Source organism: Bactrocera oleae, chromosome 2, assembly GCF_042242935.1.
Source record: "Bactrocera oleae isolate idBacOlea1 chromosome 2, idBacOlea1, whole genome shotgun sequence".
Taxonomy (NCBI): Eukaryota; Metazoa; Arthropoda; class Insecta; order Diptera; family Tephritidae; genus Bactrocera; species Bactrocera oleae.
In genome coordinates this window covers 1,819,183-1,840,226 of record NC_091536.1, presented here as the reverse complement: position 1 = coordinate 1,840,226, position 21,044 = coordinate 1,819,183, and the positions used below count along the sequence as shown (strand labels likewise).

The 21,044-nt window shown below is 34.7% G+C and overlaps 1 protein-coding gene across 9 annotated transcripts in view; it reads left to right on the top strand.

Annotated features, from left to right (window-relative positions):
• Nucleotides 1–21,044, top strand: part of cno (adherens junction formation factor afadin) — a 50,531-nt gene that overhangs the window by 7,625 nt on the left and 21,862 nt on the right. For 7 of the 9 annotated variants that reach the window (XM_014242485.3, XM_036373624.2, XM_014242509.3 and 4 more), the window contains exons 2-6: nt 10,230–10,414; nt 10,489–10,597; nt 10,686–10,879; nt 11,013–11,477; nt 11,544–11,625. In XM_014242485.3, coding sequence (XP_014097960.2) covers nt 10,310–10,414; nt 10,489–10,597; nt 10,686–10,879; nt 11,013–11,477; nt 11,544–11,625 — 955 coding nt within the window. In that variant the 5' untranslated portion in view covers nt 10,230–10,309. Of the gene's footprint in view, nt 1–10,229; nt 10,415–10,488; nt 10,598–10,685; nt 10,880–11,012; nt 11,478–11,543; nt 11,626–15,118; nt 15,510–21,044 lie in introns of those variants that run through there. The other 2 variants (XM_070106524.1, XM_036373626.2) reach the window with 2 other exon arrangements.

The window sequence follows — 21,044 nt, the reverse complement described above, 5'->3', positions numbered from 1 at the left end:
TCCAAGTCGCTGTTTTTATTATTATGCAATAGTTTATTGTGTAACTTCACACAACATTCCTAGAAACTTATTTGTGTGAGTATGTAAGTTCTCACGTATTAATTATCCAGGTGTGTTTTGCAATGCCTAAGAATAGTTAATTGTGGATTACGTTTATAAGCTCAATCTGAATAGTTAAATAGAATGTTTTTTTAGTCTAATTTAATAATAATATTTTTAATAATACTGTTATATTTTTGCTAAAGATTTTTTAATATTTTTAATAATTTTTCAACGACTTGGTTCAATAATTGTTTTATTTAAATTAAATTATAAAAATTTAGGGAAAATTAAAAAAAATCATGTTAAAGTATACCAGTAAGTGGCAAAAATTTACTGGAAGTTCTAAATAATTGACGAATATTTGATCAAGATGTTTAAGTATAACAATTATGAGCTAATGAGTGCTAAGCAACGCTATACCGAAATAAGTGCATACAATTTTTCGTAATTCTTCGATTCTATCGTTGTTTATTTTATTTAATACCTCTTAGTGTACACAATTTCCTTGCATATGTGCATATGTGTTGGTGATAAATTTAGGATTTGTACAATGGTTGAAAGGCGCTGTCAAGCTTGACGCCTGACGAGTTTAAGAATATTATGTAGGTAACTTAAATAAAATAAATGCGTTTATTTTGTCCAACAAATACCAATAAAATTGGCAAACTTTTTATCAAAAAGCCGCCTTTATTTGAAGACTAAGCTAAAAGCCCCATAGGAAAAAATAATGCATTTTTAGATTAACTACAGTTTTTGTGTTTCTAACTGCATAAAATTCGTAATTTGCAAAGCAAAGCAGATGAATATTACACAAATTCGCAGCTGACTGCAATGAAATAGAAAAAATTTAAGAACATCCCGGTTATATAATTTGAGTTCACAGAGCGGAGTAATGAAACAAACCGACAGACATGAACACCAAGACAAAAAATTGTTTCTCGAGCGAACATTTAAGACATCTCTGCTTAGCAACAGTCTACCGACCAAGAGATTCCCATATTTGCGACAGGGAAGATCAGTTTTCACATAACTGTTTGCAGTAAGCATGCGCAACGCGACACAAAACAATGAATGGGAAGAATGGGAAGACAAAAGTGGCGCAGCGAGGTGGCGAGTGGCAAATGGCGAAGATCAACGATGCAAACATCTCTTCCACACACAGCCAGTAGCTGCTAAGGCCTTGTTGCCACGCCATATACTTGTACATGACAGAAGACAAGACAATGAGGAATAACTTCAAGCAGACAATTATTCGCAAAAATGCCTGGAATGTAGGTAAAAATAATGGAGACAAATGTATGCCTGACACTGATAACTAAATGTTGAAAAGAGAGCACCTAGAATCAGCGGTACTCACGTTGTCTGACTGAACTGAACTTCGCTTCAGTGAAATATAAGACTGGTTGGGGGGTTGATTGTTAGGGGCTGTTAGTCCTAGTCTGTTAGTTATAAAACATGGTATGTCATTCATTGTACAAAGATAAGAACGTTCCAATATTTATTGCTGATGACAGCTCCAATTTTATTGCAATGAACAGGTAGTTGAAATTCTAAATAACTGCTTAGCCGATATGTGGTATTATTTGGTTTTGAAGTTAGAATTTCGAAAGTCGAAATGGAAATAAAGTATGGTGTATGTATGTGGTATGCATATATGAGTAATGGAAAAAACGTAGGCAATAAATATACAAAGTGACAACACAGGGAAAATATGCTCTTAGGCTTATTCGAATGGCATGCTCTCAAGTGGAACACGCATGGGCATTCTACCGTACTACTGTACCGGTCGTTGTCTTTATGTTTTGTATTTCTGTGACAAAATGACTTATTGATTTTACATAGAATGTGTTTTGTAATGTACCATATGTATATATGTAAGTTCAGACACAACTGCAATCAGAATTTATAGTTATAGCGGTGGCACCATTTATATGTAGGTATAATATATTGGTAAAAACAAGAAAAAACCTTAACATCGGTTGCACCGAAGCAAATTATAGCTTCGTATACCCTTCACAAATACAAATGATTCCTAACAAGAATTGCTTTTGATCGGTCAGTGTTTATGGCAGCTACAGTTACTAATTATTAAAATGTAGCCAAAATTGTATGCACAAATATTTGCAAAAAAAATACGTGTTCTTAAGAGAAAACTATTATTTTTTGTAGTAATAAAATTTATTTAAACCTTTCAAAAGCAAAAATAACTTAATATAAATTTAAGAATTATCAGCAGGCAACTTTTAAAGGAACTGGCAGGAACTTCAATTGACAATAAAATAAAATCATTGAACAAGAACTCGTAAATAGTAGACTATTATAATTCAAAAATGCATATGAGTTAGAATTTTGCTGCAAAACCTTTATTTGCTAGTACGACAGCGCACCTTTCGGCATAGATACCAGTAGAGCTTTACAGACTGCCTTCGGTATTGTATACCACGCCTCTTATATATCATATATTGGTCTAGCCCTTACAGTGAAATTTTCCGGTTAAAAAGCTCTTACATATACGCCCATATCGACGATCGTGCGTTCGTATTAAAAGGGCATATACTATACATATCTACCACTGACTTAATTTAATTAGTCAAAAATTCTGCAGACTCCAGTTTACAGTTGTTTTACTAGTACTTCGCATTATGCATGCATAATTAGACCAAAGTGTTTTTGTGTTCTCACATTAAAATGCAAGAATTTGAATTGCCTTCATATGTATATACATATATTTATGTGTGTGTGTGTGGCGAATATGAATTGCATTCAAGTTGAATGTAAATACCTGTAACTTTTTATGTTTTTGTTAGTACAACGGCACTCAACATCTTAATTACTTCCCCACCCAATTAAGTTGTTGACCGTTTACCGGATGGTTGCGCATAACTACCATCTTGGATCAGGGCTCGAAGCTTACCAAAAGTGTTCTCGAAAAAGTGTTTACAAGACCTCAGTTAAATGCTGAGTAATCAAAATACCACGACTTATTCAACAACAGGCACTAAATTTCATTACAAAGGCGTGAATGTGTTTGTGCGTTCCATTGTTGGTCAACTATCATAAAGCGATTTGCTTGCCACATAACTCTGTTAATGGTGGAAAATAACTGTTTGCGTCCCAGTTGGAAGAATTGGAGAAGAAAATGGAATTGAAATTTCACTTTATAAGTGGCGCTTTTACTTCAGCGGTTGACCGGTGTTTGGTGGTTTGAGCTAGCCGTCAGCATCGATGGTCAGATAACTGCGGTTAATTGAAATCCATGTGAGATTAGTGAACAAAACATTACATTAATGTAAATGTGTGTGTGTGAGTGTAAACATGTATGTGTGTTGACCAGCAAGTGCATAAATTGGCTGGGTTAGGTAACTTGACGCACTGGACCAAGCTGGTGTAAAATTTGTGGCGTATTTACATACATATTTGTATGTACATTTCAATGAGCATACATACATATATACCTTTTCTATCAAATCATATTTGCTTATGCATATGTGCATGTACAAGTATATAAATTTATGGATATGTGAGTGCGTTATTGTGCACACTTTACATCATTACACTTCACGAACGTGATGTTTCACTGTTTTCATGTTTTATGTTTCCTTTCAGCGTTTCTATTGCTGAGCTTTTAATTATTTCCAGTTGCATACAACATGAAAGACACATATTGGGTTTGGGTGATCACTTTCGCTACTTTGTTGTTGTTATTTTATTATGTATGAAATATTTCGCGATGTTATTTTGGTTTCTTCACTTTGCTTTTAGCGGAACTTTGCCATGTTAAACTGTTTATTAGCACCGCTTTGGTTGGCTGTTGTTTTCGTGTTGTGGCATTGGCTACTACCGCAAAATGCAGTAGCGAAAATTTCACCCGAAGCGGCTTTATATCTACATAATTTATGCCCCTAGGTTACTTTGTGACTAATTGACGAAGTCATTGATTTTCTTTAAATTGGTCTACCTTTCACTCTTTGATTGAAGTAATCAAAATGTGGGCATAATTTTAATACAAAGTTGATGCATGCACATTAAACCGACCTTAACACTTTCCGTTGCAGATGCAATTTCCAGTTATAGGCACGTATATACATATGTATATATGCATTTGGCTTTATAATTTATATTTCCTGTAAATTTACTTTGCTGTGGAAATACTAAATTACTAAAATTTTTATTTATATATGTACATATGTATACATGTTCCATATAGTATGATAGTAAGATGAGGATGACGAGATGAATTGATTATACTACTAGAAGAGACTTAATACAGTCGTTCCCTAACACTCTAAGGAAGTTAGTATTGCCGGTTAGGCATTATAATCACCTTATCAGCTTATAAAAAATTTGTAAAATAACGGTTATACCCAAAGGCAAATTTCAAAAATCATAAAAAGATCCCACAAATTTGTGTTTACTGCTTTGAAACCACAAAAATCGACGGAATGACAATTACATAGGCATTTTATCAAAACGTATTTGTTTTCTGTACTGATTTCATTTTTAGAATGATTATCTACAATCCAAAATGGCTCTTAAAAAATGCATGAGCACTGACTGAACAATATACTTCCCAAAACTTTGAACCATGTAATTTTATAACAAAAAATTTATTTTTTGTGTGCCTTAAAGACGAATTAATTTTTTTAGGAACGTACACATTTGTGAAATTCTAAAGAAAGAGCGGTAGACAAGATACATAATTGGTATTCTTGTTACAGAAATTTCTAAATATAACTTGCATTCTTAACTATCTGAAATCTATATCTTTTTGTCAGTTATAAATACATTGTGTGCCTTTAAATAGATAAATAACGCTCGTTGTGGTACATCACAAATCGGCATAAGTCGCAAACTTAGGAGGTAGGTGGAATTGTGAGCAAGTATATATTGTGAGGCAACTCATACGCTTTTTATACGTATCTCGGCAAAATGTTAACGAAATGTTACAATGTTAAGCATTATAAATATGCTAATGAAAATAGGAATAATTATTTATGCAAGAAGTATTGTTGCTGACTATGCTATTGCTCACTAAATACCATTGCAACGCGATTGGTAAATTCTATGACGCTCAACATAAGTATGCAAGTCAACAGAAGTCAATGAGTAAATGAATATTTAATTAAATAATTTCTTCAATGGCGAAAGCGAAACTTCTTCAATTAACTTATGAACACAGCGAGCGTTGGCACACCCACTCTTGACAGTATGAATTGGAATTTCAAGAAAAGTAAAAAAAAAATACTTGTATAGCCTCAATATCCGTATAAAAATATCTTGAAGCAATACAAAAATGCAGTTAGGAAAGCAAAGGCAGACCCTTCCCAGACTTTCTGCACATCAATAGAAAGTTAATCAGACTCTATTCTACCAAAGTTAGATTTCAATATCTACTTGTACTTCCGGGTAAGGATACCGTGAATGGAGAAGAGGTTTAGTAGGAGAGGATGATGCATCCTCTATCTATACCGACGGGTTCAAAACGGGCTGCGGAGTAGAGGCGGGTGTATATCTCGATGATTTCGAAATATCTCTCTCTATCCGACTACCAAACCCAATCAGCATGTTCCAAGTGGAAGTACTAGGTATAAAGAGGGTCTGTGGGGCTCTATTGAATAACTACAGGAGGATACAGAAAGCAACCATACACGGAAAGCCAGGCAGCACTGCTGGTTTTGTCGACGCCACTTATTAATTCCAGCGTAGTTAATAATTGCAGAAACATTTTAAGCTCACTGGCAGGTCAACTTCACTTGCCCTTAATTTGGGTTCCTGGCAACAGGAAAATTTTCGGTAAAGAAAAAGCACACGAGTTGTCCAAACTAGAAGCCTCTTTTGATCAATCCGAAGCGGAGTTAATACCATATCCGCTGGGAATGGTCAAAAAGAACTCACTTTTAACAAGTAGCTCAGTGCCGATGGAAGTGGCCACCAGTTCAAAAAACATAGTTTTGAAATAACGCATATAAAGTCTTACGCTCAATTTATGTAAAGTAATACGTTTTATGTAATTACTTACACCAAATCATCTATTTCTGGGCGATATAATAGTTCTTCAGCCATTGGAGCAGATTCAAAAATATTTATTTGATGTTGTCCAAGTATCATTCTACGTTCTCGAGTGCTGCCGTGCTTTCACACGTGAATGTATCGATTTTTGCGACATATTGATGAGAATTAGACCCACAATCAAGTCCCAATGTACTCATTATGATGATGAATAATGATTTCGCCCCTTCATTTAGTACTATAACTATGAATGCGGCAATTTTTACGATAGTAAATATAATATTTAAATATTTTCCATTGAATTCACCTACACATCTTGAGAGTAAATTGTCATTACTGAGATCTTCATAAATTGGCTTGATAGCTTCTAAAATAACAGGATGTAATAGATAATAATAGTGAATACATGTACATAATTAGCCAGGAGAAGCTGTTGTTTGCAACTACTGCTAGCTACCAACTCTTAAACGTTCCAGAGCGCCCGAGAACCCTTTGCTAGTTAGCGAATAACTCGAAGAGTATTTGTCAGATTTACTTCAAATTTTTAGAGAATATTTTTAAGATATTAGACTTAAAGAAAACTCTAACTAATTTCTTACTATACGTGTATATCTACGGAAGAGATTCAACAGAAGAATATGTACTTGGCTACTTAAACTAGCGGCATATCGTGAGTCATTTTGTACTGTTATACTACTTCTCGCTACTTAACAATTATCTACTAGTCTCATATTTTACACTGAATGGCCTATAATTTTAACAATCGCAGAGTGACTACCAAAAAGTTGTACATAAGTACCAGGAGCATGAACTTTGATATAACTGTATAACTGTGTAGGCACGCAACGTAAAAACACCGAGATACGAGCGTAAGAGTCAACAACCAGTTTGGTATTTTTGCTTTGAATTATTACACTAAGATTGCGCCAACAATAGACGAGCGACTTGGAAATAAAAACAAAATAGAAAGTTCGAAAAGTGTTACTTGCAAAAGGTAGGGCATTGGTGTGAGACGACCGGAAAGGTGGAAAATAGAGTTCGTACGTGTAATGCTTTATTAAGTACATTGCTGTAAAATTGGATTAAAATCTGAAAGAGGGGGAGAACGAAATTAACCAACAGCAATACCAATAAGCGGTCCACGGCGCCATAAGAATGACTACATACACATTTACTCATACTTAGTATGTATAAAGGCAGACTAACAGTTGGACGACAAAAAGTCTCTCTGAACTTTTAGTTTGCCGAAGGTAACGCAACAAAACAGTGGCAAGCGAACGAGGCCGAAAACTTAGAACGAATGACAAACGTAAACAAAATCGACGACCACATAACGAAACCATAAAAAAGCAAATGCAGAATCAAAACAGAACAAATAGACCATAAACGTTGGCGGTATATGTAGATGCGCTGAAGCAAAAGATAACAAAATGTAAAGCAGCGTCTACTGAGAAATACTAATTAAATGACGAAAGCGTACAATTATTTAATTTGAAAGTTCAATTGCTTAATTGCCGATTATTGACTATTACCATATTAGATATATGTACATAGCTCGCCAGAAGTACCATTACTATTGTATAGTACGTGTATCAGTGCGTGTTTAAAAAAAGTCAATAATAGAAGTATATGGTAAATAAGTAAAGAAAAACAAGTAAGGAAGGGCTAAGTTCGGATGTAATCGAACATTTTATACTCTCGCAAAATCAAATGGTATACTCGTTTGAGAAAAAAATATTAATACTTACCGAGTAGTATATGGAAGTTGAGGTTAGTATTAACCCGATTTTATAAATTTTTGCCAATACCACATACAACTAACATCTCACACACTAATAAAATGCTCCCGTACCTCACATACCATCAACAGTCATATGGAGTTAAGTCAGACAAATGTTCGAAAATCCTGATATTAGTTAAGGGGGCTAGGTAAAGTTTTCACCCATTGCCCCATTTAAGGCACAAAGCTACCTTGTTATGAGTTAAGCAAGCTCTCTCATTTTCATTGAGATAACTATGTGAGTTGTCCGACATATGGGGTATAAAGTCACCCGGAAGTTCAAAAATCTTTATATTAGGTATGTGAGGGCTATAGAAAGTATTTATAGGAATCAACCCATTTTTGACAGAATTTCAATTATGTATCTTACACATTGACCGATATTTTCGGTAAAAAGTCTACTCTTTGCATTGGTGTCCACACATTCAGTACCTAGGAGCTTGAACAGTTTTGGTTCGATTTAGACAATTTTTTTCACAAGTTGAAAAGGGTACATTAAGTTTGTACTAAGTTTGTAACACCTAGTAAAAAACGTCGGAGACTCTACAATATACACATATGTATGTATATAGCTGAGTCGATTTAGTCATGTCTGTCCATCTGTATATATGCGAACTATTCCCTCAGTCTTTGAGTTATCTTTCTGGAATTTTACACATGCCCTTTTTTCCACAAAAAGCGGCTTATTTGTCGGAGCCATCGATATCGGACCACTATAGCATAAAGCTGCCATATTAAAATCCAATCCTCCGAGGGCAATACTGAACAAAGTCTCTCCTGTGAGAACATTATATTAATATAATATTAATACTAACTCTTAAAGTTTAAGCTGAAGTGAACTTGAGGATATTCAGAACAAGGTTCCTGATGTAAACACATCAAACTAGATTAAAGAAAAAAATATAAGGATTTTGCAGAAACAGTCTATGTTTTTTTTAAGATTCTAGACTTTAAAATTATTACTTTAGATTGCCCTAACTTATAGCCCTTTCACATACATGCATATGCATATACTCTTTTCTTATGTGTTTGACCTCTTTAGTACAAAGTAAGAAACATAATATGACAGTGGGGCTCTTGGCAGCATGCTTGAGTAATTTTACCAGAAACTATTCATATGCGTTTCTTTTGGCTCATACACGTTTACATACTACATACATACTTGTATATAGCTTCTTGCTCATATGAGGCCTTTAAGAAATTTGCAACAACCGCTTTGAGTTGCTCGATAGGGTAGTGCGCCTCTGCTCTACCAGCGTGTCAATCATGTACAATTGTTGTACAGTCGTCTGTCTTAATCGCACGTAAATATTTGCAGACGCATACCCGGCCGACTAGACGCAGTGTCTTCTGTGTTTTAAAAAACAGCCTTACAACTAAATTGCCTGTAAAAGTTTCCGCATTAAACGACAAGAAATAGAATATGAAATTTGTGATCAACTAAGTGTAACCGTCGACGGTTGTTAAGCAAACAAATACAAATGCAACAAAATGAAGATTTGAAAAAAGTGCAAAGAAAGTTTGAACCTTTTACGGTTAATACGAGTGACAGAGCGAGCAGACAACTTGAGGGCGAGCAATGCTACCCTCTTTCTCGCTATGGCGCATTTATAGCGACATTAACGAAGTTGAACTCAACTGCAGTCGAAGTGTTTTGCTTTTGGCGAAACTTTCCGTTGTGACATGCATGGTTTCATTTGCACACACACACCACACCCAGCACACCCTCAATTTGGTGCAAACATTTGTGGTAATAACAAAACAACAAACAAATTAAAACGCAGGCTTGAAAAAATCTTTAAACCGCGCGCGAAACGAAGTATAGATAACCAAGTTATGTATTTTTTTGTATGTCAAGTATAACCGTTAAAACCGAAATTAAAATTTTACTCAAACTTTAAAAAAATAAGAAAAAACGTTAAACTCGGTTGCACCTAAGCAAGAATACCCTTCACAAAAAATAAGTTCCCTTTCAAGAACTTGATTTTGATCGTTTAGTTTGTATGGTAGCTATATGGTATAGTGGTCCGATATCGGCGGTTCCGACAAATGAGTGTCGTAATATTTCAGAGCGGTATCTCAAAAACTAACGGACAGACAAGCGGACATCAATATGCTAAATCAACTCAGCTCATCACACTGATCATTTATATATATATTTTATAGGGTCTTAGTCGTTTCCTACCGGGTGTTACAAACTTCGTGACAACTTAATATAGCCTGTTCAAGGTATACAAATTTCAATAATTATTCAAAATTGTCTTAAATCAATTCCAGCATAGGTAAGTTAAGTTCTAAGTTTAAGTTAAGGCTTACGTTAAAGTTATGTTTAAGTGTTATTGTTTAACTTAATTTGATAAAAAAATAAGCTTTACACATTTCTTATTTTTTTTTTTAGTAACACCAGTTTGTTCCTCCAAAAAGTGTCCAGATGTACGGAGCCTATCGGCGCACAAGATATTAGCAGCTAAGTAAAGAATGACACACGATAGAAAAATGCTTGATCGAGAAGCCGTACGCTCTGTCATCCAGCAATGGAATGCGAATCGTTTGGACCTGTTCGCTTTATCCGAACCTGACGAGGTAAGGGTATGCTTAATTGACCTAGAAAGAAGTTGCTGTCATTCCAAATTCTCAAACATTCCATTTCTCCACAGAATCTATTATTTCATGGCGTTATGCGTTTTTATTTTCAAGATGCTGGACAAAAAGTGGCAACTAAGTGTATTCGCGTTGCCTCTGATGCAACAGTCTCAGATGTTATTGGTAAGCATAACGGTGTTTAAACCAACTCAATTCTAAAATTAGACTTAATATAATTTTATGTTGCCCTTTAATTTGTCGTACCTTGCAGATACCCTTATCGAGAAATTCCGTCCCGATATGCGTATGCTCTCAGTGCCAAATTACGCTCTCTATGAGGTGCATGCAAATGGCGAAGAGCGACGTTTGAACCCTGACGAAAAACCATTGCTTGTACAGTTAAATTGGCATATTGATGATCGTGAGGGTCGGTTCTTGTTAAAAAACATCGACCAAAAAACTACGGTAAGCTAAAAAAATTTACGTGTGCAACTTTAGTATTTCACTTGCAAAACTATTTGGTGTTTCTACTGAATATTTGTATACAGTTTTTGTCACGTTATCTATAAATTAAATCCAATTTTCCACCTTTGTTTAGCCAATCGAACAGTCAGATATGAACTTTAAGCGGAAACTATCCAAACGCGAAAAGAAAGAACAAAAAAAGAAAGAAAAACTGGCAAAGTTAAACTCTGAATCGACAGCTGGCGGCTTTAACGGTGGCATGGTCAACGGCGGAATAGAGGGTGAAACCCAGGTGGCGGGCAAACTTTATACTGAACTGCCGGAGACATCTTTTACGCGCTCAATTTCGAATCCCGAAGCTGTTATGCGTCGACGACGACAACAGAAACTTGAAAAGAAGTTGCAACAGTTCCGTTCGCGCGACGGCGGACCTGACACTGGCGGCACACTGAAGATTTATGGCGAGAGTCTATGCCAAGATGTCCCATACAAAACATTGCTGCTATCAATACGCGACTGTGCGCAAGCAGTCGTCAGGGAAATGCTGTCGAAATATGGTTTGGACAAAGCTGATCCGTTACACTATTGTTTGGTGCAGGTTTGACTACCATACACAATAAATTTCGTAAACAAAAACTTAACAAACTTTCTGCTGTTGCTATAGGTGAACAGTGATGGCACAGAATATATACTGGACGATGATGAGTGCCCGCTATCGATACTGATGAATCACCCAACATCGCGAGGTAGGTAACTTTCAAGTGGTAAAAATTTCATAACCCAATTTTATTAGAAACTTGCCGCGAATGCTGCATTTCCAGCGAAACTCCTATACCATACATGCATAAACAACAAACATGATATGTGGAAACAAAACAAAAATAGATATGTGCAATTGAATTGTAATAGTTTCATTCATAACTCTGTACATCACTCCTCACTTGAAGAAAATAATTTGTCGATCGGAAGCATAAAAGCTGACATGTACATATGTATGTGTGCATGCACATTTGTTGTATCAATGACTTGTATACAACCAATTTGCCTGCTTGAGGCATATTTGAGCACATGTTTATATGCATTTGTTTGTTGCTGCTTTAGTAAGGAGTTGCTTGTAGCTCTATGCTGTGTTAAATTTCCATACAATTAAGAAAAGTTTTATCAATAGTTATGGCTGCGCGGGAACAGATGTGTGCTGTCGACACAGAATGCCCATAAAAGTTTTTGGTGCATTACATTTTTGTTTATATTTTTGGGCGGCCCTTATTGCTGTATGCTTCCGCATATTTTATGTTGGGTGACCCGACTATTGAATTGAAAATATTTGAATGCACATAATTTAGTAGTGAACGGGAGCGACAAGTATTGGTTGGTTAGTTCGCAGAAATCAACAATATTTTCGGAAAAATGTGAAAATCATTTTCCGGGAGTAAACCTGTATTCCTTATATGGATATATAATATTGTAAAAGCTTAAAGAAGTATAATGCCCGGGAAAATATCGAAAGAATACTATAAAAAATTAAGTAAGTTATATAAAAAATAATAATAATAATTATCCCAAATAAAAAATAAACAAAAGTAATAAACTAGTGTGAAGTTGAGCGATTCGCAGTATAGAGAGGCTTACACTCATAAATATACCTAAACATACAAAGTGATTTTTCATATTAATTAAGTGTATGTGTGCCATAAATTAAAACTATTTTATTTCCAAATTAGACTTTTTAAAAATTAAAAATAATTTTATCAATTGTCTAGTAAAAAGAAAGCCAATATTTTTGCAGTAAATTGAAGGTTTTATTTAGCATAGTTAGAATTATCATTCAGGTCAATATGCACCGTTTCGTTTGATAACTTGTTGACATTCAGAGAAACACTCGTCCTTCAACAGCAATATTATTCGCCATAGACAGGAACACTCGATGTGTGTAGCCTGGCGTTGTCCTGATGACAAGCAGTTCATAGTATGTGATTCCCTGCCTAGCCTACCAAACACGTATTCAATGATCAATTTTGTTGCGATTCAGCTTGCGTTAACACGTGTGGCATTCATACATCGAGTTTCTTTTTGTATCCACCATTACTTAAATAGTACCAGAACGTGATGCATCCATTGACATCAAAATTACCGGAACGCAATTGACGAAACCAAAATTTCGTGTGTTTGGCAGTATCAGGACTGTAACCACCATTCCCATATTTAGCCGCTTGGCTTGAATTATTGAAGGAAAACTTTAAAAATAGCGAATTTTATATTTGCTAATGTTCAACTTTGACACGTGCTCAAACTAAATTAAGTCAAGCAATCATAACTCTGTCTGACAAATTATTTTGCACAAAATTGTATCTCTAACGCCATATAGAGTAACCCCAACGCTCTTATGCAACGCGGGGTACAGATTTCTAAAACCATCTATCAGAAAAATAATGAAATAAAAATTTAATGGACCTCATATTATATTTTTATACTCTCGTAACATGTTACACAAAGTATAATAATTTTGTTCACCAAACTTTTGTTTGTATCACCCTAAATTATATGTGCCATAACTAAGCCGTAAATTAAGATACACAACTAAAATTTGGAACAACGAATTACATTAATAAAACATAATAGCACAAGAAGCCGGTGTCAAAATTGGACGATGGACGATTAGAGAAAAAACACAGAAAATTAAAATTTAATGGGGAAGGTTTATTATCATTCGAAAGAACATTCTTTGGCATTTATTTTTTGAAGATTATCTCTTTCAAATGTTGGCCGCGGCTACGTCCCAGATAGTCCATCAGTTAAGTCCAGTTTTCGATGTCTCGTTCGAGCATTTCGACCATTTTGCGACGTTTTTAACAATATGAACTACATTTTGCAATATGGGTATTATCAGATATTATTATATTTACGTTTCCCATTGTAAAATTTATTTTGCTCTTAAACGAAAATCCTGTTACACAATTCCATGGCTTATGAGTATTTCTATGAATTAATTTAACTTTTCACTGTGTACTGGAACGTGTTCATCAGCTGATTAAAGGAATAAAGAATGTTGAATTCTGCGCATGCGCCGACATAAAGAGCGCCAAGCTCTCTTGTATAACGTTGCTTCTCAATCAAATGATATTACCTTATGACCAAATAAAATAAAATAAATAAAAATGTTTAGTTTGATGAGAGCAGCACACCTACGGGAGGAGCAAAAAGTTGGTGCAAATTCATCATAGATGCTTTTGTTGTGTGAATGAGCTGTGGGATTCAAGATGAGATTGCAAATCGCCGCATGTTGCCTGCGAGTATATTCACTACGAGGAGCTGAGCAAAAACAAAAGTAAATTAGCATGCAATAACGTTTGCATGACAGACGAAAAGGACATAAACAGTTTTCGCATGAAAGTGTACTTACATACACTTCCTGTGAGGCGGGAGCATGTTGCTTAAATTTGAATGAAAGTGTCATCATGCGGTCAAAATGGCATTTAGCTACCTTTTTATAGCGAAGCTGAGTTTGTTTGTGGTTCTGTGCTATGCTCACCTAACGGCAATGCACCGAACGCCACAAAAGTACAATCAAAGTAAAGTTATAATAACGAATGCATACATATGTACATACATATATTTACATTTCGAGTGATAAGAGTGAATTCTTGTTTGTCCGGATTATGATGCAATGTTGACTCGCGCTTTTGGCATTTCTCACAGTTTCATAAATTTAATGATTATCTTTGTTCAAATAAAATTACAAAGCGTGGTCTCTGTATATATACATAAGTATCATATCAGTCACCTACATACATATACTAATTGTCATATTTCTGATAAGATACTCCTATTACACTTGACTCACATACATTTTCAGGTGTTCTGAGCGCATGTGTACCTATTTGATGAGCGCTCTGCACCCTTGATAGAAGTACGCATCTATGTATGTACAAGTATGTGCGGTGGAGTACTCAATTTTTGCTTACAACCAGTCGTGATTGTCGCATACGCTGGTGAGTTACACACTGATAGGTACTGCTGAGTTTTTATTTCATCAAGGATACAATTGCCCACATTTTGTTATTGCTATTCTGCATACAAGTGTTGTATAATTGTATAGGTATTGTAGCTATAATGTCGCTGTCGTGGTCGGTATTTTCGTCGTAGGCGCCACTGTTGTGAACTCTAGCGTAGAAGTATATGCACCGCGTGTTTCGCTCTCCGATTACCATCACCAATCGTCTGGCAATAGTCACAAAGAAACGGTGCTCTTAAGCGCACTGCCACTTAGTCTGACGGTGTCAAAGTTCTTTTACTTTTTAGAATAAGAATTTTTCCTCAAATTCACTATTTTTATCCGTGCAATATATATTTTTTTTGTTTGTGTCACTACAATTTTTTTTGTTGTTTTTTTTGAAGTTTGTATATATTCCTCTTGTGCTAACTGTTGATTGATTATCCAAATTGGTATTTGAGATCAGCAAAAATAAATTTATGTGTGAGTGAGTTTGCATTTGGTACAAGTAAAAGGATGCAGGAGTTTGTTCTGATTGGCCACGGGAAACGGCTGTGCGGTTTATTGGATTTTAATGGGTGTCATTGCTGAGGAGCATCTGCGCAAACAGCTGCAAAATGATGGATTGGGGAATCAGGCGTAAGTGCATAATTTATTAATGCTCATTACCGTAATAGTAGGAGGATTTGTCATAATTGTAGAGATTCACAAAATAAGTGCTTTAACTCCCAAATGGCACAATGTTTAAGTGATAATTAAAAAAAAAAAAAATCAACCAATTTGGGTTTAATGTCAAAATTGTTTAGTTTGATTGTGATTGAAATATGAGAAAAGTGTTTGTTGTAATAATGTAGCTGTAGTGATGCTATTGAGGGGTCGTTAACGTCTCAACATGCCGCTAATAATTTCACAATTTATTTACTATGGTCAAGACGGTTTGTGCAATTTGTGTGAAATCTTAAGCGCTGTCACAGCGAGTATTATATACTTTTATATGTACGGGATATTGGGCGCAATATGTGTGTACATATTTTATATAGGAAATATTGCTTACATATTAAAAATAATTAGTTTTATAGAGTAATTTTGTTGCTATGTGTTAATAAAATATAATTTTTTATGAAATATCAAATTCATCAAAATTTAAATCTTGCGTTAGATAAAGAATTTATAAATATAATATATTATATCTGAATATATTTAGAACTTTTTATACGTTTTATTTTGCGATAGGTTATTGATTGTAATAATATTTATATACACATGCATGTATGATGTTTATCTACTGTAAATCTGAAATACATAATGATGCGTGTCAATTGTTGACTATGCTTTGCTAACGTCATCACAAATATGACCTTTATTTACTGCAAACATTTTATTATTTATATACTTGTATATATTATGTTATGGCTTCAAAAATATATGCGTACAGTTACACTGAAAAGCACTTTTTGTATCACGTCTCTCATTAATTCCCAGATGGACTCATAATTATTAGTGAAAATTATTTATATATGTACATATACTACTACACTGTTATTCTACTTTTACTTTTATATAAAAACATTTGAAGCAAAAGTAAGCAAATAGATAGACATGTATGCTTATACCAAATGTACATACATATATGTATCGAAAGCCTAAAGATTATAATTATAAATGCAAGTTCAATAATCTGAAAAACCTTCCCAAAACGCTTTGGAAAATGTCCGGGCTACTACAACAACAAAATCTTAGTTAGAAAATGCCTTGCAAGTCTATATAGTTCTAATTGTTTAATCCGGAATCGTGACTGATCGAGTTTAAAAGTTGAATAATAAAAAAATAAAACGAGATGAAAAACGTTCACCTCAGTTGCACCGAAGCCTTTACAAATACAAAAGTTTTCCATACAAGCACTTGCTTCCGATCGTTTAGTTTGTATGGCAGCTATATGCTATAGTGGTCCGATATAGTCGGTTCCGACAAAAGAGCAGATTTTTGAAGAGAAAAAGACATGAGCAAAATTTCAGATCGATATCTCAAAAACTGAGGGACTAGTTCGCGTATATACAGACAGATGGACATCGCTAAATCGACTCAGCTCATCACACCGATCGTTTATATATATATTTTATAGGGTCTCCGACGTTTCCTTCTGGGTGTTACAAACTTCGTGGTAAACTTAATATACCCCGTTCAAGGTATAAATATTTATCCTGTGCAGTTACAGATCCAATTCCTTTTTTGACGACTACTTTTATGATGAGAACACCACTCTCTGAGTTGTCAGGACAGGTAAAACTGAGGATAGTTATTCCTCAAATAAATATGCTTTCTGATCCATTTAGTGTTCGAATATTTTGTGTCTGGACTTTTAGCGTGATATTCTGTTTTAAGGCCCTAAGTGTTGTCGAATTTTCACAAAATAATACAAAAATATGCCGAACAATTTTGTCACACAAGTATTGTAATTACAAATGATTATCTCCAATCAAATCAATGAATATTGATTTGAGACACATGCCTTATGAATGCACGTACATACATATATATGTATATATCTATGCGTATACATAGCCCCAATTGAGAGAAAATTATGCAAATCCACTTACGACGTCAATCGTTTGCTCCTCCTCCTGTTGTCCCCTTATTATAATTTCGTTGGTTTTACTTGTTTATCTTTTCATACAATCGTATGGCACAAAGGAAAGGTAAAACATTTGGGCGAAAATGAAATATGAAATCACAAATGATAGACTGTTGAATTTAATGATGATTGCTATACATGTGTCTATTTGTAGCCGCGATTTGTGCCAGACATGCTGTGCTTTACTGGAGTGATTTGTAAAAACATTTAACATTGCCTTCTATCCCAACTATTCGGCATGGGGATAATAGCAAAGGATAATCTTGTCTATCGGTACCGAGAGTACGCGATCTCAATCCTCAAAAAGATTGGCAAGAGTTGCTATTTTCAAAAGTATGAATGCTGAGTAAGACTCATAAAGACTCCAAAAGTATTTTGATGACCAAAAAAACTTTAAATAACTAGAATGTAACTGGTTCAGGATCGGTTTACGATTTCTACTCATTCAAACACACCTAATTAAAGTTCCTGTGAATTCACCAGATCAGAGTTTTATATGTGTATGTTGGTATTAATATTTGTGAAAATTTGAAAAAGTACTCAACGTCAAAATCATTAGCTACGACTGCGATTAATCAAAAAAAAATATATATATAAAAAAAAAAAAATCGCTTAAAATATATTTTGGTGTTTAAAAAATAAGACACAACAATATTTGTGAGAGAGAAAAGTTTTTAAACTTTTTGTTCGAAAGTAAAAAACTCTTGAAGGTAGATTTTAATTGTTATCACGTCAACTGCGTTCCACTTAAAAGATAGGATTGTTAATATCTCAATCAATTAAAAAGTCAAAGCAATTCATAAAAAAATATATATGTATATGTAATTCAAAACATAAGCAAGCCAAAAATGTAGATACAACAATTATTGCTGGGGAATCTGTTGTCTTCTAAATCAACCGAAACTGTTTTTGAAATATAATATTTAGTTTAATGCAATGTAATAAGTTAACATTATTAAATTCCATAGCATTAAAGTTCGGTTTAACAGACATTTCAACCTTTTACCTTTCCATTATGAAAACGGTTCACCCTCTCTTGCGGTGTCTAATCCAGCAAAAGTTTTTTCATACATCGACGTATTTTATACTTTTCGTTTTATTAAAAAGCTGGTACCGTTAAATTTTCATCTTACAGATGTCATTTTGTCTTCGTAGCTTAGTTCGGCATTATCCGTATTACAGGATTAAGAGGACGAGCATTAAAATGACACATCGAACCGAAAGTTATAACCATTTTTCCTAAATTCATTCTCAGAGGGGACTGAATTTAATCTCAATTGCATAGCAACCACATTCTTGTGCTATCTAACGAGGACGTGTTCTCAAACCCTAGTTGTTTTGTAAGAAATTTTTTTATATTTTTTTTGGAGATATAGATTTACCCCTCTTTCTCGAAACTGTAATTAAGCATTTTTAACTTGAAGTGACCGATTTTACAAATACAAAACGACCCAAAAATATTTTCTACTGCCTTTCCATAGCAGCATTTACACTAAGAAGTCAGTATCTTCTGGAGACACTTTCAATCATTGATTTGCTGTTTCACACGTTTTGTGTTTATTCGAAGTATTCGTAGAAGTCCTTCGTATCTTAGGAAAAACTCATTAATAGCCTTTAAAAATTGTACTAGTTTTGTGGTTCGCAATTATCTCCATCACCGCGGCATTTATATTTTCATCTGGGTTTTTAGTCACACTCAAACAAATACTTTATATATACAATAAGTATGTATATATACCATAAGTGTATTGTCCCAGAAAGCTATTTTGACGTGTGGTACTTTGAGTATCGAAACACAAGTGCTGGACATGCTTGTTGAGCGGTAGAGGGTAAAGTATGAAACCGAATGTCAAAGCAACAAAAAGTGAATACATACACCTACAATGACATATTTAAATAGTAGGGTAGGCTATTGTGTGGACTAGCCGGGTGGAAAGGTAGTGGTGTAACTGACATTGTGTTACTGCCAAGCTCGGTGTTGTGAATACGCACCGGCTGTGTGCGATAAGTTTCTTATGTTGCTTGCACTTTTTTTTAACGATTCTCATTTTTAGTTTGCCCCTAACTTGTAGCTGAAGTTCTGAACACGCAAATACGAACATATGTACGCATATGTTTGTATGATATATACATATTGTATATATGTATGTATGTAGGTAGTACAACCAAAGTTTTAATGTGGCCAAGATCCACTGCAAACGCTGCGGAAAACCAATAGGAACATGACACAAACATACTACAGCAAAATACCGCTTTTTTCTCCGCTTATTAACAATAATTCGTTGAGTTTCTTTAGTAATCATTTTACAGCGAAACGAAACGGTTGCACTGCGTCCTGTATCAGGATACGTCGCGGGTAGGGTTGTCTTTGTTGCAACCCCAAGGCACTTTCTCATCTATCAACTCTTGATTTAATGGTAGCGACATTGATAATCAATTGTGTACTACCCTCCAGGTGAGTGGTGCCCACATTCGATATTAGAAGTATTTCAAAAATGTAATATAGATTACTTTTGTACGCTCTGCAAGTGTAGTGTGTAAACAGCGCTGCAAAACAAGAACATTAAGAAGGTAATAAAATTGTCCTAATGACTTTTTCACAATTACACGTGAAATGACAAGTGATATCTCCGCATCCTCGCCTGCTAGCACCCTTTTGAAACGTTAGATTTTATTACGCATACCGAAAATTCCAACGCGAAATCTTTTATCCTTTATAAAAATCAATATTAGCAACGAATACCAGCGAAAGAGCACTTCACCGGTGCCGGTGTGACAATAGCGTCATTGCCTTGTATCCTATGTACACTATAAGTGCAAGTATAGACACACATACACACATACACACAACTGCACATGAGTAAATAAAACACGAAACAGTTAGAAACCCAGTTGTGAAAATTGAATATAACAAGATGACTAACGGTATAACCATTTCATTTTAGTAGAAATCTCATGTCATTAAATTAGCGGCCTCGAGAATAAAATCAGCAACTACCTCGGATGGCTATTGCTAGCGATAGTACCAGAATATAAACATAGTTATAGAACTCATATAAGTGACTATACGCCAATCTGTAGGCAGTCGCTAATTCTTAAATAAGTGCCAGTTCCGTGAAATGCGCCAAGCACTTAATTGCTCTTCAGTGAGATTACAATTACCAACATTTGGCTAACCACTCCTTGAATATTGTCCAGTACATACCAGGTGTGGCATTGAAATAATAAGATTTTCGTTACAGCTTTATATCATGGAAATTAGCCACCCTGTCTAAAAACCGCAATTTTGTGAGTTGCTTTCAATTAACATTCAATTTTGTGAATAACATTTTGGGCTTCTCTTTGAATTTCTCAATATATTAATATTAGTTGTTTGTTGTTGTTACAACTAATCCTTTTTACGTATTTGCCATAGAACTGTATTGTCGAGAGGGTGTTTATTTGCACAATAGTTAGCTGAGGAACCAATACAAAATATTAATTTATCACTGGGATCAAAACGGAAAATGGTGAAGACAAGAATGAGTGATAACAGACAAACC